This window comes from Cyprinus carpio, chromosome A7 (genome assembly GCF_018340385.1).
Source record: "Cyprinus carpio isolate SPL01 chromosome A7, ASM1834038v1, whole genome shotgun sequence".
NCBI classification, from domain to species: domain Eukaryota; kingdom Metazoa; phylum Chordata; class Actinopteri; order Cypriniformes; family Cyprinidae; genus Cyprinus; species Cyprinus carpio.
This window is the reverse complement of record NC_056578.1, coordinates 20415375-20441807: the sequence shown is the minus strand read 5'-3', so window position 1 is coordinate 20441807 and position 26433 is coordinate 20415375. Positions and strand designations below refer to the sequence as shown.

The 26433-nt window shown below is 36.3% G+C and overlaps 2 protein-coding genes across 2 annotated transcripts in view; one reads left to right on the top strand and one right to left on the bottom strand.

Annotated features, from left to right (window-relative positions):
* The window catches only part of LOC109096698 (galanin receptor type 1-like), a 34618-nt gene extending 29785 nt beyond the window's left edge, over nucleotides 1-4833 (top strand). The window contains exon 3 of the mRNA XM_042760299.1: nucleotides 3868-4833. Coding sequence (XP_042616233.1) covers nucleotides 3868-4185 — 318 coding nt within the window. The 3' untranslated portion in view covers nucleotides 4186-4833. The remainder of the gene's footprint in view (nucleotides 1-3867) is intronic.
* Nucleotides 4834-7257: 2424 nt separating this feature from the next.
* On the bottom strand, nucleotides 7258-9371 carry ddx28 (DEAD (Asp-Glu-Ala-Asp) box polypeptide 28). Its single transcript, XM_042760298.1, has one exon. It carries the CDS (start codon nucleotides 9200-9202, stop codon nucleotides 7514-7516), a length of 1689 nt encoding a protein of 562 aa, XP_042616232.1. The 5' UTR covers nucleotides 9203-9371; the 3' UTR covers nucleotides 7258-7513.
* Between the last annotated feature and the right edge of the window lie 17062 nt (nucleotides 9372-26433).

The window sequence follows — 26433 nt, the reverse complement described above, 5'->3', positions numbered from 1 at the left end:
AGCAGTCAGAATTATTCATATTGCCAGGCACCCTTTATTTTATTGATTTTAAACAGAGCGACTACATAACATCCATTAGGAGATGTATTTCGTACCTCTACACATTACTGCTAATTTTAGTGTCATATTTGAGTTCATTATCCTCTCATCATTCATCTTCTGGTGGGGGTCTTCATCTACCCACTCAAAGGATGCGTCGCTTCATCTGTGACAGGATGAGCTATGCATTATCAAGCCCACAGAAAGGATCACTTGGTGTCATCTGCTTTGTATCATGTTGAGAAAGGTTGAGAAATGAAGAAGAAAATTTTCTACTTTTCCCACTTTGGTCTCCACTTTTTCAACACCGTTATGGACAACAATTCAGTGCAAACGAGACCAAACCCATCTGTCATCTGAGCAGTCTCCATTCTTATGCTGTGGCCTTCTATAATGACCTGTCCAGCCTTTTATTCCCAGCCTACTTACAGTGACCCTCATCCCAGTTACCGTAATGCCAAAGGCTTTATTACCGTTCAGAATCATATGCTCTGTTGAGTTTCAAATTTTGTCATCTATTAACCTCTTAACACACAAAGATTGCCGGCGGCCTCAGACTGTGTTTCACATTCACAGCACATTAAAGCATCACACTCTTACTTGACCTGGACAAACTATGTATCATCAGAAAGATTAAAGACTCCAGCTTCGATATTTGGCCACTGTTTTGATAAAACTCAGTTGCAGTGACAGTCATTTCTTAATTTTTGTCAGGAGTGCAAAATAATAAATCTGTAATGTATGATATTTTGAATATAATATTGCATATTGCACTGCATTTGTCTTATTGAGTCGGTCTATCGACATTACGTATGGGGAAACCCTTTTCCTTTGAGATGTTGAAGCCTGATTAAATCAATCTATTGCTCCGCAATAGCCAATGGCATTCGAGCATTCATTCATGCTGATTGGCGGGCTCAGCTGCTATATAGGTGATGTCAGGTGCCAATTTACCTCTGATGCAGTGCTGCCCTTCTGTAGCATGCCGTGCGGGCCTAGTTCCCGTGTTTTCCTCACACCTGAAGTGCTCTCAATGCCGTTCAGAGCCCAGGTGATACAGGCATTCTGCACCCCCAAAACAGCCTCTGATTCTTTGTTAGAGAGGCACGCCCTGTGCCCTATGAATGTGCTGCGTGTTTATAGACAGAAATCAAGCGTGTTTGGCAGGACAATTCTGGCAGGACACATCAGTCAAGCTCGCATCAGCTGACCCTCAGCTGATCCATATCTAACAACAGGGATATGATGCCTATCACAGCATTCCATATATAACTCCTTCAGTTTATCAGCAGCTTCATGTTGGCTCAATAGCTATTAGCTAATTAAATGGGAAATTCGGCAGGCAAAACCCCATCATCTTACTGCACAAGGAATCGTACAATCAGGAATTTAGTGAGAGAAATTCATTCACCCCATGGACTTCACCTCAGGTTCATTCAAGTTTGATAACTCGAACATGTGAGTTCACTGCATCTGCGTGATTTGACTGAGTTAGCATTGCTTCTCGCATTGCTGCATTATTGACATGGACTCCATAAGTTATACTAATGTGACTGACTCAAGAACAAGTTAAGATTGGATGCGCACTCCCCGCATGATCAAGCATCCACGTCACAGCTGGATATGTTTCACTCTCCATTCATCTCTAAATGTCTTCACAAAGCTAAGCTAAGTTCCATTTAATGCTTTCAGTTTATTGGCAACATGCTTGTTGCTAAGGCTATCCATGTGGTTTAGGTTTATTTATTTATTTTCAGTAAAATGCTCATGCTAGGCTTATGCGATCATATTGGCAATGTGCGTTATTATCTGTTGTAATTGGCAACAATGCTTGTTGCTGCAACATGCTGTGCTTTAATCTATCAAGTCTGGTCGCCTTTATTTTTATAGCAGTAAACAGCAGATTCGGTCAGCTTTGCAATGATAGACCAGAAATAACGATCACGACGCGAGCAGAATCAGATTCAAAAGTTATTCTGGGAACATGCTTGTTCTTAAGGCTTTAAGGCTATGGTTATATTGGGGGCATGCTTGTTCTTAAGGCTATGGTGTACTGGGAATACGCTTGTTCCAAAGCTATCTTCTTATTATTGAGAACATGCTTGTTCTTAGGGCTATGGTGTACTGGGAACATGTTTGTCTTAAGGCTATCTGGAACGCTATATTAAGAACGTGTTGTTGCTTAAGCTTATCAGGTATTGGCAACATACCCATTGGGTCATTGGGTTAGAAATCGAGTGTAGCATTAGTTCTGTCAGGTCACGTCAGTCAAGCTCACATCAGCTGACTCTCACATCTACCAATAGGGATACGACGCCTATTACAGAATTCCATGTATATAACTCCTTCAGTTTATCAGCAACTTTGTGTTGGCTCAATAGCTAATTACTCTCCTCTATCCCCAGCTCCTCCTCTCGTCTGGTCAGGATTCAGCCTTCTGATTCCCCTTTGAATCAGACTAATTTCTAAAAATGTGTACATTAAATTATTGAACATTAATGAACATTAATGCATTTATTGCACTCCCTACCTCCCCCCACGTCAGCTAAGGACAGCCCTGATAGATATATTTACACTTTTACTTCATATTTCAAATTATATGATTTGTATGTGATTTTTCATGTGATTTGGGGTATTTTCATAACAATAAAAAATGTTTACATGAGAAATGCTAAGCAGGTGCAGCGATTAGCTGCTTATAAAAGGCAATGAATAGCATATTTCAACATTGAATGACCAAAATCTAAATGAGATCACAGACAGAGGTTATTGCAAACACTCAGTGGTGGTTTAAAGTGAGTTTTGAGTAAACAGTCTGATATAAAATTGATAGTAATTTGTCACAAATTGTAATATGTAGCTTGATGCTAATGTTAGCTCTAATGCTGAACAGGTGCATTGTATTTCATTTTATGTATTTTGTCAAAAGAATTCACATAAGGTCGCTAGAAAATGTTTTGTTTTTTTATTTAGAAAGACATTTTATAATAGGTGGGCAAATATATATTGGATTCAAAGCGATGTGGATTGAAGCCATGTAATGCCAGAATAAAGGCTAATAATGGCTGAACAAAAACAAAAGAATAATGATAAAAGAATAACAAGGATAACATCTCATACCTGGCAGAGGTGAGAAAAGTTTGTCAAGTGAATGGGGCAGTTTGCTCTGCCAGAAATCAGACAATAGTATACAGAGGAGCTTACAAGGGGCAATATATTATTTTATTAGCCTTCTATAAAAACACACATGACATGGTCTTGAAAATGTTTCATAAAATGCATAGTTTTTTATATAACGACATCAGATTTGAAATGAAGCATGAGCACATTTGTGGCTTCAGCTTCACTGTGTTTCTAAAACCATTTACCACATTCACATACTTTTTTATATATTTAAAAATGTGTTCTTAATATTTTTTTTATTTTAGTTTTTATGTTTGAGCTTATATATCTCCATATTCATAACAGTCTGAGTAATTCTGAGTCTTGGACAGTAAACTTTCAAGTGTCAACTTTGTAAATACAGTATATGTCGATTATGTATCTAGTCAGGAAGATTCATGAGCAGCAACCTTTTCCTTTCTGGGTATGTTGTTTACAGTATGTCCCCATGCCGAAATGGGGGGGGGGTGCTTGAGAAGTGGTTAATAGAGACCAGCACTTTTTACAGAATAACTTTCACAAGTGCTAACACATTTAAACACTCTGTTAATTATTTAAGGAAAGTTCATTGTTTCTGTATACCTGAGAAAAATGAAGTAATAAAATCAGGTCATCTGAGGTATGATTAACCACCCTTTGTCTTCTCTCTCTTCCTGTGTTTTCTAGACCGCTCAGACGGTGTTGCTGGTTGTCACTGCGTTCCTCATCTGCTGGATGCCCCACCACATTATCGCTATGTGGGTAGAATTTGGCAAGTTCCCACTGAATCATGCTTCTTTTGTGTTTCGCATCATCGCTCACTGCCTGGCCTATGCAAACTCCTGTGTCAACCCCATTCTTTATGCCTTCCTCTCCGAAAACTTCAGAAAAGCCTGCAAGCAGGTCTTCACGTGCCGTTTTTTTTACTCCCCTCCGCCTGTGGAGAAGGTGGTGCGTATTCGCACGGAGAACTTCTCCACGACACATTCCACCACTAACCTGTGAATTAAAACTTTTTTAGAGATATCAGTAGTTTAAAACTTGTCTTTTGTTTTGTTTTGTTGTTTCTGCTTCATGGCGTGGCGTCATGGGTTAGACGAAGAAGGTTTGACTAACAAGGACAGTAAAAATTAAGTTACCTTGAGAAGTAAAAACCATATATATCTTTATCCATGTTTATTAAAGGCATTTGCCTATAACTATTTAAGTGTAAGTAGTGTTTGTCATTGAAATGTTATTGCATTTTTTGTTCACTGTTTAATGTATTTAATGTTATTGAATATAATTAAAACCTATGTAGAGATTGATTTAATTGTATAATTACTATAATTATATTTTTAATGTTTCAGAGAATCATGTTAAAAGAGCATGACTGTGTTTGTGAAGGAACTGTGCTGTCTGAACACCTTTTTGCATAGTGTTTATGTAATATTCAAACAAACACTTTAAGTCTCAGTTTAAACATGCCATAAACTTCAATACTTACTTGTATGCTGTAATTATATACTCAGTGACATTGGTTTACATGTATTATGTCCAGTTTTATGGTTATATATCCATTATAAAAAAAGAAAATCTTAATGAAGGTTAACCATTTTAAGAATTCAAATAATAAAAATGTCTAATTCAATTAAAAATTAAATGTATGTTTAAGTTTTCTGGTCCCTTAAAGAGTAAGTAAGAGTGGGTTATTGTTTAGAAAGGATGTCGCTGTCTTTATCCTACTGCTTATGGTTAACTGTTTGACATACCAGAGATAGTCCTAAACAAAAGACCAATGGAAACTCTGTGTGTGTGTCCATCTCTCACCAGTCTATTACTCACGCCTCTCTGTGAGATACCAGGACAGAAGCTCTTATAAACACAGATTCTTTTTAGAATTGAGAACGAGCCAAGAGAGTCTCAAAGCTTAGGAACTTCCCTTTGAAGTGACGAGAAACGGGCTGTATGGGATATTTTCTGAGTCAGTTTCCTGTCAGGTGAAGATGCTACCATCACAAAGATATTCACTCATGCCTTTAATCCTTGTGAAATACATCTCCAGTAAAATGCAGCTCTCACAATAATGTGATATAATAGTAATACAAATATTAACAACACAGTGCTGTAAGTGACCCTGAAAAATGACACAATTTATGCTCAGATCACACATAACTTTGAAATGACTTGAGTCAAATTGCACAATGTTAACTTTTTTTCTTCTTCTTTTTAAGTCTATGATGTGTGTATTTAAATATATCTAGAAAAAATACATAGTGTCGGCACTATAGGTCTGGCAGTGCACCATGATATGAGATTTATTTTCCAGTTCTAGACTGGGAGAACAGGCAGGTGAGTAGAACATCTTGGAAAATATCCAGAATCTGGTGATGCTAAATCATGCTCAGACAAATCCTTCATAACTAAGTTAACCTGTTCAAGCAATGTCAGTTTGGAGAAACGTGACTTTTCTCTAGTGCTTTTTGTTCAAATCACAATTAGATTAGAAGGTAATAAATCACTTGAAAGTATCACGTCTTTGTTGCATTTCAAAGCTAAAAATGTGTTGTACTCTACAAAGTCAATAATTCGAGGCCACGGTAAGTCCTTCATGTATTAGATAAAGCCTAGAACTCACAAAATGGACTTGTAGAAAATATCCAAGCATACTTAATAGGGGACCAGGTCTCTTTTTCTTTAAAATGTGCCCATCAGCTCACAGCTCCCTGTTTATGTCTTTTCTAATCAATGTTTTGAATGACCCTCTTCTCAATAACACCACTGCAAAGTTCAAATTTATGTCATGGCAACCCTCCTGTTGTGCGGTAATAATAAACAGTTGGTAGTGAAGCATACAGCCTCACTTTAAGCCCTCTCTATAACATTCATCCCCATTTAGCAAAAGATAGCCATTGCCAGCACATGAAATAACAGCACACATAAACCAACATCACATCAACCAAGTCTTAGCAGCACTTACATCTTCTTTAAATTAGGCTGTTTGTTGTAAGATTTATTGTTCAGTGTCAAATACCTTGCAAAATGGCATGGCCTATAAGCCCGCACATAACGGTGAGTGGTTCGTGGCAAACATTTTCAAATTAACAAAACAACATTCAGTCAGCTGCATTTGTGTTTAAGCTGTCGAACACAGAAATGTAAACAGAAGCTTCAGGCCAAAATGTTCTTAAATGTTAGAGCTTTGTGTATACAACAAATACACCAAGCAACATTTAATTCCAAACCTGTATGACTTTCTTTCTTCTGCAGACTTCAAACAAAACAACTGTGTCCGAAATAACACTGAACCTGACTGATTTTCATTATATAGGCAATAATCATAATAATAATTAAGAATATGTGTTCAGCAGAAGGCAGAAAATCAGACAGGTTTAGAACGTCATGAGTGTGAGCAAAGCTGTGTCAGAAATCACATACTAAATGAAATAGAGTATGTCCGAAATCATGTTATTTATAAAACGGCTGAAAGGTACCCAGATGGCTTGCTACCTCCTGCAAGAGTCTGAAGTGAGCATCTGATGGGCACTTTAATATCCCATGAGGCCCTGGGAGAGGAGTTGTGAATGGCAGTGAAGCGTTGCGCCTGATGCTATAGGTCACATGACAATAACAACATGACAAATGCAAGTTCTGATTACATTCATAATATTCAGGACATTTATAATGAACTACTTGTTCAAACAAAGAATCAACTCACAGAGTATGTGATTTCAGACACAGCCTAAATGATAACACAATTTTCTTTTTTGGATGGACTAGCCCTTTAAGTTAATAAGATGTCTAATACAAGTTAGTGATGTTACATATGACACTAAAGCTTCAAAGCGCATATCGAGTAAGCAGCAAAGCGCATATCGAGTAATTTGTCACAAATTAATATTTGATTAACGAAAAACAGAGCATAACTTTCTGTCCAATCACGTGCTCGTGTCGGAATGTTCAAAACCCCAGATCTTACTTTACGATTACTTTTCATTCAGACTTATTCAATAACATTTTTAAATACCCAGTCATGCAAGTAATATGAAGAATAAAAATTATTTCAGAAAAAAATATATACGTATTTGGCATATGTAATTCACATGTGTATATTATTCTTTTATTACATCACATTGGTATTCACATTGGCATTGAATGCCACAGTTTTATGAGTAAATTATTTTAGCTGAGAGAGAAATTCAACAAACAAACACACTGTTTTTGGGTGAACTAAATTTGAACATAAGCTTTAGAACAAACTGTTCTTTAAATGTTTATTTTAAAGTTTTAATACAACAAATATACAATAAACATGTCATTGTTTTGTAAGGATAAAGTGTAGATCTTAATTTAGTCACTTTTCTTTCATCTCTCTTTCTGTTTTATTGCTGGGTTTCTGAATTTCTGATTCCATCCCTGGTAAAGATGTTCTCCTCCTGGCTGCTGTCTCTATTCTCTGCACAAGTTCCACATCCCACAGGTGAGTAACGAAGCTCAGCACCTCCCCTCCCTCGGAGCCACCGGCTCTCCCCACGCGCCCTGCCCGGTGGATGTAATCTGTGTGGGTCTCAGGGAAGTCATAATTGACGATAAGTCCAACTCTCTGTGTGTCCAAACCTCTTGAAGCTATGTCAGTGCATATCAGAACATCAACATTCCCTCTTTGAAAGTTCCTGAAAATTCCTTCCCTCATAGTCGCAGGCATCTCTCCCTGGAGCCTCATATGACGAACACCCATTTCCTCCAGTGAGTAGCCCAGCCAGTTCACAGTGGAAGCCGAGTTACAGAACACCAAAACGCCTTTATGCTCCATTTCAGCCTTCTTCAGGGCCTGATGAAGCTCTAGAATCTTGTCTGCACCTTTGACCCTGAGAAACGTCTGCTTTACATGCGGCATGAGATGATGTAACATCCGGCTTTTAACGGTCACCATGCTGGCCAGGTCAGTCACCTTACTGAGCACCTCTCCTACGCCACCCGGAAATGTGGCTCCCACCACGACCAGCTGAGCTTTACGGACGAGCCCAACCGTCTCAGAGAGCCTGGAGGCCACCTCCGTATGCGAAAGAATATTCTCAAGCATGCCTGCAAAGCTTTCATCAAACATAGTGTCGGCTTCATCGATGACTAGGAAGTTTAGTTCGTTCAAGTTAATGAAGCGCTTCCAGAGGGCCTTCAGCAGGGCGCCGGGAGTGGCCACTAAAACATCCGGCTGACCGTGAGTGAACGCCGCTTTGATGTTTCCCACACCTCTCCCACCTCCTGCGACTTTGACCACGAGTCCAAACGGTTTGCTGACTGATCGAGCTACAGATGTCACTTGTTCTGCAAGTTCCCGTGATGGCACGATGACCACAGCACGAATGTTTCTCTCTGAGTCTGTGAAGGGCTCCTCCTGCAGCCTGTGGATGATGGGAAGGAGGTAAGCGAGTGTTTTTCCGCTTCCTGTCTCTGCAGCACAGAGAATATTGCGTCCTTTGAGTATTTTGGGAATGGTTTGCATCTGCACTGTGGTGGGGTGAATTATATTCTGACTGTGTAAAGTCTCGACCAGTTCTGGACAAATATTAAAACAATTAAATGTCTTTTGGGGGGCGGAGGCACTGTCATCACCCACGTGCTTCTGCTTGAGGACAGATGGAGGAGCACTTTGGATGCTGTTTATGGAGAAGTAATCCCCTAACGCTTTGTTACTCTTCCATCCCTTGGACGTCAGAACAGGTTGTTCAAATTTCCCAAGTGTATAGCCGACAGACTGGTTTAGCTGCGGGTTCTTGCTCTTGATCAACAGTCTTCCAGGCTTGACTGTTGGCAGCTTGTCAAACTTCTTGCTTTGCATCTGTTTGATGTTCTCTATATGTTCTTGCATGCGCCTCGGGATGCGGATCACCACAGGCTGTGAGCTAGCGGTTGTCATTCTGCGTACACCCGCGCTAAGGCACGCGATCTGTCCCCAGCCGAACTGCGAACTACACGAACTGCGCATTATCTGCGAGAGTTTGGATGTGAGAAAGGCACAGCGTCCGATCCTCACTGACTGCATTGTACATACGATGCACTTCCTCAGTACACACGAAAGTGAATATCGGATGTCGTGTTTAATAAGCAAACTTATTTGAGAATAATGTTTTCAAGTGACACATGCGATAAAACACTGAGCTCACGCACCCATGCTTTCAGCTCCTCAGGGCGCATAATGATGACGTTTAAAAGCCCGTCACGCCAAAATTAAAGCCCCATGGTATGATATTATGTAAAATTTGTAACTCATCTCCAGATAATACAGAGCATTTTTTTTTCTATTTTTGCTTGTAAATATTCTAGTGTCTTCTGTATTAGTTCTGTATTTTAGTATTAAACTTTGTCAAAAAAAGGTTGGAATCGTGTTAGATTTTAAATATATATATATATATATATATATATATATATATATATATATATATATATATATATAATATATATATATATATCTGTGTGTGTGTGTGTGTGTGTGTGTGTGTGTGTATATATATATATATATATATATATATATATATATATATATATATATATATAATTTATTATAATGATTTATTCTCAACCCTATGATTAATCTATATTTATTAATATGGATGGTTTAAAGAATTATAATAATAATAATTATTATTATTATTATTATTTTGTATTCTGTGTAATTTTAAGCCCCTCTTAAAAACTGATGTCCCTGAGTGTAAGTTGTATGCCAACTTGTTCTGTAAATTTGTAATATCTTGTTATACTTCAAATATTAATAAAATAAATAAATAAAGCACCATGGCATAAATGTAAGGAATAGCATACTACTCTTATATTTCATCTATATATGACATTTATTAATTTAACAGATTCAGCTTATGGCAGCAATAACACAGGATGTTGCTACAACATTTCAAACATCATCTAAATTGGTACAATCTAGAACTGGGATTTAGAAAGATTAAGAAATAGTGAATGCATTGAAGTTTTTTTGAGAGTTTAACTAAATTCTTTATTCTAGGGCATTTATTGATTGTGTTGAAATGTCAGAATCTTTTAATTATCCAATATTGAATAGTGAGGGTTTTAAAATATGTCTTTATATGGCAGAGATTATTATGCTTTTACACAACAAATTCATCAGTGTTAATTCAGCTCTTTTAGTTCAAATCAACTCTGTGTGAGTGAACATACTGTCCCAATATTTTTAAAAGTGTTACTGATTTAACACTAGCACAGAGTTATATTTACACTGTAAAACAACTCACACCACACCACAGGGAGTAAATTTTTCTTCAACACCAGAGTAAAGAGTGACAATTTAACAATGTTAAGATGTATTTTAACCAGTGTAAGGAGTTGACACTACTGTACTTCACCCAGATTAAATTAGGAGAGTTGATAGTAACTGTCAGGAAATAATTTGACAATTTGCAGAGTTACACTGAAAACAACAGATTACATCAAAACAATCCATAAGGTTAAATTCAACTTTAGTCTGGGATCACATTCTGCTCATTCTATAAAGTTAAAAATAAAGACAAAATGCAAACAGTTGTTTTAACAAACTAGTTCTTTATTAAGAAACAAGCCATTTGACATCATGGAAGGTTCACTTTTAAAATAAATGATGAAGGCACAATATGCATTTCTGTTATCATTGTCGCTAAATGTCAGTGAAGTTGAGTCAATACCTTCGACTTTGCAACACAGTACAGCAGTACTTGAGTCAACATAACATTCAGCTGATGAAAAATCGCAGGATATGTAAATCAGTTGTGTCCAGTTGCAAACAGTAAAGTTCAGTGCATAGCTGTTTCACAGAGAAGGAAAGACTGTGCAGATTCAACTTCCTCCAAAACTACTGGAATGCTATTTTTCCATCTAGATAAATTCAAATGAATGCTATTTGTGTTTTATAAATACAGTAAGTCTATAGTGTTTTTTTTTTAAAAGAGCACTCACGTAGCTTAATAAAACTGATGTTAAACCACTGGAGTCACACTGATTCTTTTAAGGAGCTACACCTACGTATAACTGCCTATATCTGCCTTGTGTCACAGGTTTCCATTCTTCATTTCAAAGGAAGATATTTTGCTGTTTGAATGTGCTCATGAGCCTGAATGATTCAGACCTCACTCTACATAAAAGTGGTTTTATGTTGGCATGAACGAGTTGCTGTGAAAGATTCAAATACAGGTGCAGCAGTGCAAAACTATTGTTTTTTATTCTCAGACTTCAGATTCATTTAATAATCTGATAAAATTTTATATAGGGTTCTGAATAGCAATTATAACATGAAAATTTTGATTTATCTTTTTTAAAACACATCCATGTTTGAGACCCGTGTTCCCAGTGACTGAGACGTTATGACTAACACAAACACAGACACAACTGATAGTTAAAGGTAGAAATGTTTACCTGTGCAATATACACAAAAAAAAATCTGTCACTGGTGTACAATAGGTACATCTTACCTTAATTAATTAACCCTGAAAGATGTGATAGGTATTGAAAGATAGTGTACATATTATTACCTAAAGCCTGCATAATTGTACCTAAATGGTATGTATATACCATTTGAAAGAGAACATGCCCCAGTGACAGCTTTATACCTTTTTTTCGGAGGGTGCATATTCATTTCAAAGAAAATGTAATCAACAGTTTACCTGAAGATTACTTTTGTGCCCATCACTTTCATTTATCTCCGCTCCAGCCTGAAACCACAGAGGTGTGCTGCCACTGGCCTATGCATTCAGATAATCACAGATGTTCAGCTGTGTCTGCAAAGGGAGATAAACATCTCCTGGTGTGAGTATTAGAAAGCCAAGTGTGTTCACAAGTCTCTCTCTCTCTCTCTCTCTCTCTCTCTCTCTCTCTCTCTCTCTGTGTGTGTGTGTGGTGTGTGTGTGTGTGTGTGTGTGTGTGTGTGTGTGTGTGTGAGAGAGAGATATAGAGAGTCATTTTAATCAATAGCTATGTAGCCTTTTTTGTTTTTGTTAGAAGAATCCCTATTAAGTGTTTACTGAAGGTCAGAGAAGCACTTTGAAAGAGCAAGTTATTGACTGTGCTGCTTAGTAAATCCTATCATTGGATCATTGGTTGTTAAATATGTTAAAGTGTATTTTAAATGAAATTAGTTGAATTTTTTAGGTTAAGGTCTAGATTAAATGGCAATCTCAAATGATCACATTATTCAAAATTCAGTTTGAATTGAAGTTTGAAGTTAAATAGATGTAGCTGTTTGTTTGTTGGTTTATTCATTCATTTCAGAATGTTCATTGGCATTTGTCACTGTCAAAAACATAATCGTTAGAGCAGTGTCACCTTTTTTCTTTGCATTGTATCTGCACAAACAAAACAGCTTCTTTCAGCCACGAGTTTTGCAATAAACTGGTGTTTCACTTCAGTGTTTAGTAGTAATTGAAAGCCAGAAGCAAAAAGAGCACAGAAATCTTATTACAATGCAGTTATTTCAATACACGCTCCATCTGCCTCAGTCTCTTTAAAAATACATCAGAACAATGGGAAAAAAACAAATGCAATACCCAAACTTTAAATGTCAGCTTGGTGTAATTTTTTACAACTAATGTTAGCTAAATTTCCTGTATATTTTCTTATATTTGTGGTCCAGACATCAGATTCTTCTTTGTATTCCTGAGCAATCTGTCTCAGTAATGGCAGTGTTATTTTGTCAGGTCTGAAATATCATATTGAATATTTATTGCATTTCAGGGCCATCTTCCTGCAGATGGCAGGCTGTTATAGCTGTATGCGGGTAACCTGAGTGAAAATATGATGTTAAAACTAAAAATGATTCAAAACGGCCTGTTCTGTTACAGAATTCTCACAGCTAAACTGAATTTTCATGTTGTATTTCAATGCAGGTAAAAGTGCCCATTTTGAAATTAATTTTATCCCAGGTTAACATGATTTTAGATTATCTTTAGGCAGAGTATTTTTTGAATAACACAGTATTCTTCATGAAATTACAAACATTGTGCTGCTTTTCATTCAAGTGTCTTGTTTTTCAATCAGCCACTGATTAAAATCAGATGTGTCTCCTGAGTCCTTAAGTCCTGACTGTGGTTTGTCCTGAGAACTTCCACTTTTCTCTCCTCTGTCTCGTTCTGCTTTCCATCTGCTTTCCCTTGTGGGTTTTTATCAACACTCAAGCTAATTACACGGTCACAGTCTCCGAGAGCGGTGCCACCTCCACCAGCATTAATTATATTTTCTGCATAAAATGAAAATCCATTCTTGTATCCAACTAAACAGAGACTCAGTATTTGGATTTCTCTAAGTTTCTAAATAATGATATATTTATGGGTAGTTGCAGAAAGAATGGCATTGGATATCAGATCAAGGAAACTACACTGAACAAAATGTGTTTCGGAGGACATTGCACACATTATTGGTTTTAGAGGGGTGCATGAAAGAGAAAACAATTATGATGTGTGATTTAAATGACAAAATGATGTTGTTCACAGAGGTATTGTTATCTTAAGCCTATATGAACACATTTGTTTTCCGTAGACAAACATCTTGCCATTATGCTGAGTCAGTCTCTAATATCAATTACACTGTGTACTGAAGCCCCTCGGTCTGATTTGTTTAAAGGTGTTTTTCTCCTTGCCATAAGTCTTTTTTATTGTTGAACAGCAATAAAACAGCCGCAAAAACTGCTCAGATTAATACTAATGCCTCTGAAAAGGTTTGTTTGTGTTGAGGCTCATAGCAATTACAGCTTAAACACAGCATCCCCATGAGACACTGAGCTTTAATGACTGCCTCACAGTAATGATGTCTGCTACATCAACACAATGCCTGTTACACAGGATAAATTGTGTGCTCAATAAGAACCACAGCTTATGCTGCCCCCTCACACTAACAATCCTCTAGCACCTCTCACAACAACCATTCTCTCTCTCAGAAAAGAGTTTATGTTCAGCATAAACTAGCTCTGGTTGTGGCTCTCATTATAAGATCCCTGACCCCTTTCTAGCCTTCATTTTATGCTGCAGCCAAATGCACTGATGTCAGATATAATGTAGCTTGTTCAGCCCAGAGCTTAGATACAGGGACGTATATATCAAAGGGATTTGCATTGTTGTCTGGAGAGCATTGGTTGCTGCTGTATTGCCATGTCTTGTATCAGAAGGCTGAGTAAAAGGCTTTGGTGATTTGTCATAATGACGAAGAATTGATAAAGGACTTTAATAGGGAATTAGGAAGTGGAAAAATAGCTGATAGGGTTTTGATTGGAATATTTTTTGTATGTCTTGTATGGATCCTGAAGAGTAGAACATTTACATCAGTATAGTTTATTGATTTCTGTTTAGACAGTTTTTAACAAAAGCTTGTTAAATTAGAATTTAACAAAATAACTAACTAAATAAATACAAAAATAAATAGATACAAATAACATTTAATAAATAACTCTTTTAATATGTTTAATTACTAATATATAAATATCTGGGAAAAAATAAGTAATTATTTTTTAATAATTCAAATAGATTCAAGTATATTTACTGCAATTTTTGCAAAAGATGTGTTTAAATGTTACACAGACTTTTTAATGCGTTTATAGCTTGTACCAGACAGTATGATGGATTCTTCTGCAGTGCCATCAACTCTTCATTTACAGATCATTGCTCTTTATTCTGGCACACTTGAAGTAGTTGTAGCTAAGAGGGCTGGAGGAGAATCATCACCATAGAACTCAAAACTTTGGATGGCACTATCTGGAGATATGACAATAAAATTTCATCAGGCCCTTATGCTGGAGGGTTATCACAGTGGAAGTAAAAAAGTAGGAAGTAAAAAGGGGGAAAGCAAGGGGTGATGGTTCTGAGTCATGATTTAAACTGGACTCAGATGTGCATCCCTGTAAGTCATTCACTTTTCTACATCACATTTAGTTGAGATTTCAAGGTCTGTATTTTGGTTTTTATCAAAATCTGACTGGCATGCCTCTGATAGCTGCCTGAATATATCTTTTTTTTCTCACTGAAAGGCTAATGCCCTTTATTGTTTGTGATTGCACTGCATGCTTGCCAGATTTTTGTGATTGCTTTGTAAAATTAGTTGTGGGTGGATTCATGACATTCTGTCTCCAGGGCAACGTACTTTAAGCTACATGTGACAGAACCCAAGTAACTGAATATAATGAGTATTATTTCCGGTGTTGCTTCCACTTGTGTGCTTTCTCCACATGATGAACTCAACTGATGCCTGGCCCAGTTGTTAATGCACTTCATAAAACAGCACTTTACCCTGAAATTTTTGTCAGTGCATTTATATATCAGTAAAAGAGGTCTTTCTAATTTCTATTTCCCATAAAAATAGTGTTTTGTACTATTCATTGTCATTCCAAGTTTCAGGACACAATAGAGAACGACAGAGAAAATCGTTATATTATAATTCATAATGATGCAATTTTTTTTTTATCATCTTATGTAAGCTTAGATCAATGACATTATAGTCCATATTCAATTATTTATTCATGTAATTCCTAAAAGATGAATGGTTTATTATGATCAAAGGGGGTTTCTGATTGGAATAGTTTGTCTATGGATTCAAATTAAGTTAACCTTTTCTTTGAGAGAAACATTTGCAGAAATATTCTATGCATAGTCTTCAGATTAGGCTGTAAAAGGATTACATGTATCAGAGCAATGTTTCTAAGCCTGTTTGACGTGTATATTGAAATATTATATTAGAATTAGTAATCTAAATTAGCCTCAGTCTGTTAGGGATGAATAAAGTGAGCGGCTGACCTTGTACTGGCTAAAGCAAAGGTCCTGCAGATATTAGCTTTGCTCAACCATGATGACAGTAAATGCAATTTAACACTCATCCAGAAAAAGTCTTGTCTGTCTGTTTTGATCTTTCAGTTCTTTGAAATTCTGTAAAAACATCAATCTTCACCTTGACATATGCAGACACAAGAGCACAAAAATCTCCTCTGCTGAAAAGTACATTTTGTATCCTTCATAAATGTCACAACACTCTCTTTTAATCTCCTACATGATTGAAATGACAATGGCATTTAAATTCTTCATTGAAACACCTTTAGTTTTGCTAATTAAAATGTTAATCAGTGGGATCATCAGTCTGGTGAGTGAGAACAAATCAACAGTGGAACTCGACTATCAAGGCTATTTTATTCACTTAAACATTGGATGAAGTGATGAATTTCTCTTTATACAGATGATGCCAATGTATTTTTCCAATGAGTTCGCTATGTTAGCAATAATAATGTTTTCCTGCTTGACGGATGGTAATGTCTACAATGGACATGACCACTGTCTCGGTGCAACCACAAAAGCTTGAAGTTGTCTAATTTGGCAGTCTCCCTGCTGCACTAATATTAGTAAGGCTGTGTATACTTGTCCTTACAAGGAGCTGCATTATTTGTATCCCCTTCAAAAATTGCTAGAGAAATTTTATATTTATTGCCCCCACCTTTGTGGAGTTGCTGTATGTTTCATTGTGAAAGTGAAATTGGTTTGTTTGGCCTTCCAAAAGAGGACACGGCTAGAAATCAGTGGTTAAGTTGTATTTCAACACTGTTCCAGAAAAGTTCAACCCAAATATTAAGATGTGTGCTGCACATTTTATGGAGGGTGAGGACTGTTTCCTGAACCAGTAGCCTGCAATGCGTCTGTGGCACAACGGCTGTTTCTATAAAGTTTGGCAGTTCAAACTTTGCAAGGACAGTCTGGCGCGTCTGACTCACAGCCTGTAAGTACGTTTTTTTATATTGAAATAATTTGCCAATGATTAAACCAATATCCCGAGTTATTCAGTTACTCCTAACAGTACATTGACTGAACTGCTACAAGAGAACCAATGATGGGACATGCACGAGCAGAGCAGCTAGACTGAGCCTCGTGCTGCTGGCCTGGGAGATGGCATCACAGTATGTTAAGAGGCATAACATTTCCGTCACAAGCTTGAGGCATTCACCCAATCACAACGCACTGGATAGCTGGCCAATCAGAGCACACCTCGCTTTTTTAGAACAATGAGCTTTGTAAAAATGTACACGTTTCAGAAAGGCGGGGCATAGAGGAGAAACAATAATGTACATTATATGGAAAATAATGTGTTTTTTGAACCTTTAACTGCATAAACACATTGCATTACACCAAATACACAAAATTACAGTATGTTCTTTTTAGCAGCATCATATGATCCTTTTCAAACACAACTGAGTGCTAAACTACAGTCATACTTATCTGACAGAAAGTAATTTTTCCTCTTCCCCTGCTCCTCTGACCTGTGGCTTTCCACAAGGCTCTATTTTAGCTCCCTCTCTATTTTCTCTTTACATGCTACCTCTGGGCTCTATTCTACGAAAACATGGTGTGTCTTTTCATTTCTCAGAGATGACACTCAAATCTATCAAGAAAAACAACTCCACTGCGATCACTTCTCTTCTGCAATCTTTAGAGGAGGTTAAATTATCTAATCCCAAATTGCACGACTTCAGCTTGTCCAAAAAGCTGAAGCCAGACTTCTTTTAAAGTGTCGTAAACATGAACACATCACTCCAATTCTTAGATCCGTACACTGGTTGCCAATCTGTCAGAGAATAGAATAAATTCTCCTCTTTGTATATAAATCCCTACATAACAAAGCTCCTGTCAATCTATCTGAACTTCTTCATCTTTATACTCCATCTAGAAGCCACGATCCTGTGACCAGGCTTTGTTGGTGGTCCCTCGCATTAGGCTAAAGCGTAGAGGGGAGCATGCATTTGCGGTGGCAGGGCCACAACTCTGGAATACCCTGCTTTTATAGATAAGAATGGCCCCTTCCTTGTCTATTTTTAAGTCCTTGTTAAAAACCTATTTGTTTTCCTTAGTGTATTGACTACTGTGATGTTAAATTTTTAAATGGGTGGTTTTAAATTTTTGTCTGGTCTGTTTTCTGTGTATGTGGTAAAATTCTTTCTCTTCTGTAAAGCACTTTGGTCAGCCTGGTGGCTGATGTAAATGCGCTACACAAATAAAATTGAAATTGAAATTGATATTGAAATACAGTCAAGACAGTTGCAACGAAAATAGTATGGGTACTTTTTATGACAATTACGGTAATTTGCAGGCAGTATGAAATGATGTACATTCTGAGGTGTTTTTCAGATGAATCTATAGCAGAACCCCTCACCCCCACCTCCTCAAGCAGAGTATAAACAACATTAAAACTTATTTAATTATTAGTTAATTAGTAGACTTTAACAGTCTTAAAAACTGTTATAAAATAATACCTAATACCTGATGTTTCCATTTACTGTAACTCATTCATTTAATTATTATTATTATTATTTTTTTTATTTTTTTTTTGTGGTCATACTGGTCATTTAGTTGTGTTTGTTACAAGTGCTATGTTTGTGACTTAACTGTCATTACTTAATTTTTTTTTTTTTTAGAGAGGATCTACTTTGATAAAGTCAAGATAAATTCTTTTAAGTGTCATTTTCTGCATTCATTTAATTTTCTTGCACAGACCGATCATTTCATTTATATCATCAGGAACAGCAGGTATTCATTTTGTGTTCCTTGATATTTTTTTTTTTTTTTTTTCTCAAAAATAAAGCCACTGACTTGCATTTTATTAATCAGCAAGGACAACAGTTTCAGTTCAAATCTTCTTTACTGTTCTACTAGGGGTAGTTGTAGTCTAATGGTTAGAGAGTCTCAGGTCCGGCAGGAATTGTAGGTGGGGGAGTGAGTGTACAACTCTGGTGAGAGTCTTAAGAGTCATTCTATATTTAAGGGTACATTTCATGTCAACTTACAGTGGGTACGGAAAGTATTCAGACCCCCTTAAATTTTCACTCTTTGTTATATTGCAGCCATTTTAATCAGAAAATATCGTGCTGATGCACGAAAGATGCCTCCAATTTGAAATGCATTAGTTTAAAAAAAAAAAACGTGCTGCAATTCACGAAAATAACGAAATAAACGTGTGCCTGCCACGAATAAATAGATTAAATTACGTGACCAAATCACGAACTGCCGTGAGACTGGGTTGGGCTTTCCTAATCAAGTCCAATCAGTATAATCAAACACAACTGGACTCAAATGAAGGTGTAGAACCATCTCAAGGATGATCAGAAGAAATGGACAGCACCTGAGTTAAATATATGAGTGTCAAGGGTCTGAATACTTAGGACCATGTGATATTTCAGTTTTTATTTTTTAATAAATCTGCAAAAATGTCAACAATTCTGTGTTTTTCTGTCAATATGGGGTGCTGTGTGTACATTAATGAGGAAAAAAAGAACTTAAATGATTTTAGCAAATGGCTGCAATATAACAAAGAGTGAAAAATTTAAGGGGGTCTGAATACTTTCCGTACCCACTGTAAATAAATAAATTAGGTGGTTGAATAATATATGCCCTTAATGTGCTAAATCAATTGTTTGGCAAGCTTAAGCCCTAATGACTTTTAAAATATGTTAATGAAAATAACATTTGATTCATTATTTTGTCAACTGTGTTACGGACAAATGTTGTGTCAAATGAAACATGAATGAAGTTATACATTTGTTTGAAAGTTTTTGAGTCTATTCACCAGAGTTTTTAAGGTTATATTTTTAACTGATTTGAAAATATGAATTTGGGTCTTTATAATGGGAGTACTGTGGGATGCTATCATGAAGGATGATACTTTTCTTTAACATAAATCCACAGTATGCTGAATTTAGTGTTATTCACCATCCTTACCAAAGTCATCCATCTCTAGAGATATCCCCATCTTTTTTTCTGACAGATTAGTTCACATTTAAAATATTTATAACATAAAAACTGCACATAACACAGTTGACAAAGTAACACAGTCGACAGGTAAGAATGAACTTGGTATCCATAAAGCATTTTTAAACAGACACACATTACAATAATATATATTATAACGTTAATAGATATATATTATATTATTATTAAGTTTTATAATGCATCATGACACTTTAAGTTGTAAGAACTTATACAATAACATCATAACCCTTTATCAATCATGACTAAGCAGAAATAGATACATGCCAAATCCATAATATTATATAGGTTTATGTCAGTCATGAGGAATTCTGAATGCTTTTTAGCCCTTGACAAATGTGAATATAATATGTATATAATGTTGTGGATACAGAGTTCATAGAAAGTGTGGCCGTGATTAGATCAGTTAGTTTTATCCATTGTTTTCCATGGTTTTAGGCAATTCCTATGTAATTTCTGTGTAATGACAATAGTTTGTGAATATTTATTAATTTTTTTTTATCAACAACACTCAGTGTGAGCATAAATTGACACTGAATTGCCAACATTGTCAACCAATCCTTGTCAACTGTGTTACAACTGTGATGGGTAACACAGTTGACAGGTAACATAGTTGACATTTCGGCCATTTTTGTGCCTTGTGCAAACTGCTGACCTTGGAATAGTTAGTACATGACCTTGATTGACTTTTGTTTTTATATTCTTTCTCTACAGATTTATAAATATAAAGTAACATGTGACGCGAGTTCAATAGAACATGTTGATAACACAGTTGACCGTCAATTAATCTACATATAATAATCACGTTTATAAGCTTCATGTTTCATCCCTGTAAATGTTTTTCTGGAAACGGGTTATGAACTTGTAATATGATTGACATATGAGCAGCAAATGAGGTTCCTCTGAGTCAGAACAGCGATTGCGTAAGAGAAAACACTGTCAGACAGCGCTAGAAACAGCTAATGCTCATCAGATTGTGTAAATCAGTGGAAAATGGACAGAAATGTTGATTCTGTCTAAGCTATGCATTTCAAAAACACAATAGTGTTAAAGTAGCCTAGAGACATTAGTCTGACTTCTGTGGACATTATCAGTGAAGAGGGGGCTTGTCTGTCTCCTGAAAAAGTGGACATGCTCATTCTTTTGAAAAAGAACTGCTGAGTGATTTAAAGACCTTATGCAGCACTGAGCCTCACATACTGACTTAAAACTGTTCATTTTGCACTGAAAAAGATTTTTACTTTATTAAAACAATTTGCACTGATTTATTGTGTTGGTTACATTTTGTTCCTTTGTGCAGTCGCTCAGGAGAAAGTCTTACAGAGTCTTACACAGGTATTTTTATAAACAGAGTTTTTCCTTCTTCCGTTTTAAAAAAAATCTCTGTCTACATGAAAATGCAAACACATGCTATGGTGCACAGTCAAAAGCATGCCAAAACAACAGGCGGCGATATAATCTAACCATAAAGCCATGTTGGCCAGTCAGAAAATAGGTCCTGGCTGGCATTTTCAAAAATGTTCAGTTTCAGTGACCTGGGTGCTGCGTTTGCGTGTGGACAAATGGCCAAACAGCTGCGTTTTTAAAAATAACCGCATTCGTGTGGACAGAGCATTTGAGTCTGTAAAAACCTCAACAAACTGAAAAAAAAAAATTGTTTTATGAGGTAATGCAGTGGTTCTCAAAACTGTCCTGGAGTACCCCCATTTTGTATGTCTCCCTCATCTATCACACCTGATTTAACTCATCAGCTCATTAGTGGAGACTGCAAGACCTGAAGTGTGTGTGTCAGATATAGGGAGACATGCAAAATGTGCAGTGCTGGGGGTACTTCATGGAGAGGTCTGAAAACCACTGAGGTAATGTAAGTTTTTTTTTTTTTTTTTTTTTTTTTTTTTTTTAGGTAATGTAATCTTGTTAAAATGTATTTCATAAAATTGGTATGTTCAGGAACTGGTATTGAAGTTAAGGTATCGGTATTGATATCTAAATTTTTTGAATGATACCCAGCCCTAGTTATGACAGCTAAGCTCCGTTTAATCAAGAGGTCTTATGAGAACACAGATGTTTTAAAAGGATAGTCTTATTATTGTGACATTCTTTAAGTTTTAGATGTTTTTTTTTTTTTTTACAAAATTATACAGTTGAGAATTTCAAACTTATGTTTAGTGCATTCCATGCTGGTTGAACTACTAAAAACATGTACACTTTATTTATGGAAAATGCGGAAACCGATTGCATGTTATTTTTTAAGTCGCAGTGGCACGCGAGCAATAGGGAACACTGCATACTGACGTACATTTTGAGGTAATAACTTCTCATAGTCACACAGCCTGTTACGAGCTATAAATACTATTAAAGTGTGAGAAATAACTTGCACTAGTCTACGGATGCGCGCGTGACCGCTGCACATACTAGGCACTTCAGCGGTCTAACAGCGCTCGTCAATGTCAAAATGACTGAGATGGCCAATCAAATCAAAGTAGGAGGGGTTTACTGTTGACAGAAGCGGAGCGCGAACATGGGAGCGCGAAGCGTCAGTGCGAGAGCGAGGCAGGGGCGTAGGCAGCGGAGGGCCTGACGGACACAGCTCCGCCCACTCTGATGAAAGGCCCCCCAGTTTATTATACAAATATATTTGTTAAATAATTATTGTTTCATCTATTTTAACACAATTAGAGAACTATAACATCTCAAATAACTAAAATAAATAAAAGTGTTTTTGCATAATTCTTGATGAGTTTGATGGACAGCAGTGTTTGCCAATTGTTATCCAGGCTGTTTAGGGCATGTCGCGCATGTAAATTCTCGCGTGTCTGTTGAAGTTCACCCATTCATTTGGACTGTAATTTGCAAAATCCTGTCAAAAAAAACAAAAAAAAAAGCAGAAATCCATAATTTCATAAAAAAATTTTTTTTTAAAAAACTCGCACTGACAAGGAAGAAAGCCCGTGCATCAGTCTTCATCAACTTGAAACCGGTTCATTCATACTGTCAGACCGATTATGAATGTCATTTGAGCTCAGTCAGTGTTTTCAGTTGGTGTTAAAAGTTGTTTGTTGTGAGGTGTCTAAAGAAGAAAAAGGTGGCTTGTCCGCTCACTTTTGCCCAGGCCCGCCCAAAAATACAATTCTGGCTACGCCACTGGAGCGAGGTAAGATAAAACTGCAAATCATTTGATATTAGTCAACTTTTAACGATACGTTTACGATAGAAATTTTAAATTACCGATAGCTATATCCAGTGATGCAATTTTTTTTCTCAAACCTGGCCATTTTGAGAGCGAGAGAGATGTGTAAATTGTCTGCGTCTGTCTCTCTCTACAAACAATGAAGCTCAGTTTAGTTACTGAAAAACTTTTTATACTTTTTAAAAAATGTAAAAATAAATAAATAAATAAATAAAAAATTACCCCCTCCTTGCTGAGAAATATAATGTAGCGATTCAGTATCGATTAATAAGTCACGTGGCACTTATTAAGGTGTGTGGTGGTGGGGGGGGGGGGGGGATTGGGTGTTGGCACAGAGGTTAACAAGGAAAATTACAAATGGCACGTCATGCCTTAAAGGTTGCCGACCCCTGCCATATAGCTTAAAACAGCAGATTAAATCCATGTTGAGAATAACAGCATTTAAGATATTTGCAGAACACAAAATAACACTGTTAATTAAATTAATAAAGTAATCTTATTATTATATCTTTAGTAAGATTAGTAAATATTCTAGAGTATTTTAACTAGAATTTACATTTACTTGATATTTATTACTTAATTTACTTGGGAAGAGTTTGCTTTCTTTACTTTTTCTTTTTCTTCCTTTCCATTTCATAAAAGGTTCTTTGTGGAGAAAATATGTTCTTCAGACTAATCTAGCAGAATAACTAAAGAAAAAAGATTTTAAAACACATCATAACTGCATTGTCTGTTCCTCCGACTCAATATCTGCATTCTCAGACTCTCTCTCTCTGCACTTTGTCGCTCCTGCTCTCTTAATTTCCTCCTGATTCTTTGTCTTTATGAAATAAACTAGGGGAGGACTTTTAGATATACATTGGTTACCATGACATTATCTGTGTTCTTCCTCTCTCTCTTCCTAATAGCCTTAGTAAAGCGTTGAAGTCTCATAATAAATCTGTTTTTCTTGTCTTGGCTCTTAAATGGTTCAATAGAACCTGCGTTGGTCACAGGATTGGAGCTATTTTTCTGTCACTGAATGATTTTTACAGGAAAGGGTTTGAACAAATCAAATTGTACATCATGTACAGAATTATTAGTGAGTGAATGCCTGGTGGAGACTAACAGGAGACTGACTGGGAATTCACAGATATATGCAGTTTATTGTAGTAATTGACGGGGCTAGATAATGTTTAAGCTACTTAAGATGTCAAATCTCTAGGTTTAAAAGAAAAAGCATGAATAATATTTTCCTTCAGGATTTACTGTATCAAGGTGCACTGAAAAGCCACAGAAAAATGTTTAAAAACTGACTCCATAAGCAGCTTATCATGAATTTTCATAAATACACAAAATGTTAAGAGTTTTTACAATTAATGACCACCTTGACAAAACAGCGTTTCTCCTGCTGTCTCAGAAGACACTGAGGTGTTTACAGATCTCCCTGAGGGCGGCACTGCTTAGATTTACAAAAACACACTTTCTGGCAGAGCACATATATTTGGAGAACAGATTTAGCTTTAAAAATGCAGTGAAGTTTGGACTGAAATTTCTAATAAATGTATTGACATACATAAGAGGCCGTACTTAAGTTATATTATATTATTATTATATTAAATATTTAATCTTGTCGATATTTCACCATATGGCAAAGATTTAACTTATGCATTTCAGATATGCAAAAAAGAAGAAAAGAAAAGCCAAAAAAATATATTTTCCGGCAATTTTTAGAATTTGTTTTTAGAAAATATACTTGAAATATATACTTGAAATATTTGATATATTCATATTAAAAATGGTACAAACAGAAATGAAGACGTGTTTTAGTGTTAACTTTATAATGCACTATGAGCAAATGCCTGTTTCCCCCCCTAGCTGATGTTATCTGCCCTGTGTATTGTTCTCTTTTGCCTGAAAAAAATATATAAATAATAATAATAAAATAAAATAAACTTCTAGTGAGAGCTATTCTCCTGCTGTTATTATATGTGACAAGGAGAACTGGCTCATTTACCACTGCTTGTGAAGACAGGGTCAGATGAAGCAAACTGAAAGTGAGTGTCTCTGCAAGCCTGTGACACAGTGAGCCTGCAGAGCATTGGTGTGCCTCTGTGTGTGTGTGTGTGTGTGTGTGTGTGTGTTGAGGAGGATTAGTATTGATCCTCTGACATCACTCCCAAATGTTGTATCGATCAGCCATCTGATTGATATTCTCTCCATGCAGTGCAACACACACACACACACACACACACTAATGACTGAGTTACAGTACATGTTGCTCGTCAACACACATTTACACACAGAACAAACAAACATGCAGTGCATTATTATATTCCTTAAGATTATATAGTATTTGACAGAATCAAAACGGGATGTTTCTCAGTGGTTACAGAAGTAGATTTTTTCTTACATTGTGTTCTTCACTGTGGTAAATCTCACAAATGTTCATTTTTTTGGTACATTTCCTATATTTATTAAGACTGGATATGATGAATAAATCAACGCATCCCGTTACTTATGTCACAATCATTCATTTGTATAATAAATGATTAATTGTATTTTCATTTCCTGTCAAAAATGATTTCAGTAATAACAAGCAATCAAAAACAGTGGCCAGGGGCAAAACATCAACATCTGCCTAATAAATCTAATAAATAATATATTGAATACTTACCTAAATAATTATCCTAATAAAATTATCTTTGGTTCTCTGTGATTCAGCCAAAATAGTCTTTAATTGATGTTTAATTGTTTCAGCATTACATTAAAACTGCTGTCCTTCCATTCAGTCTATCTGGACACAGAAATGACTGTCACAGCTGCAACGGCTGTTCATTAAATCACTGTGGGGCACATTTAAGTGGGCCATTGTGCTCAGTGTGAGAGAGACATGACAGCAAATTGAACCTAAGGCAATTTAAGCACTTTTATACCATAGTGATAGTTGAGTAGTCCTGTGAGTCATCTGTATATTATGAAGAGTAAGGCATTCTGTTCTATTGTACCATATGACAGTGACTGGTGATAAAATTAATTTTTCTTGGTATGTTAACCCCCCCTATTGGCAAATATTGTGTACAGCTGAAAAGTAAGAACTAGTACTGGGGGAAAGGAATAATTCACCCAAAAATGAAAATTTGCTTACATTTTTCTTACCCTCAGTCCATCCAAGCTGTAGATGAGTATGTTTCTTCATTAGATCAAATTTGGAGACATTTAGTATTACATCACTTGCTCACCAGTGAATCCTCTGCAGTGAATGGGTGCTGTCAGAATAAGAGTTCAAAAAGCTAATAAAAACATAATAATAATCCACATGTAATC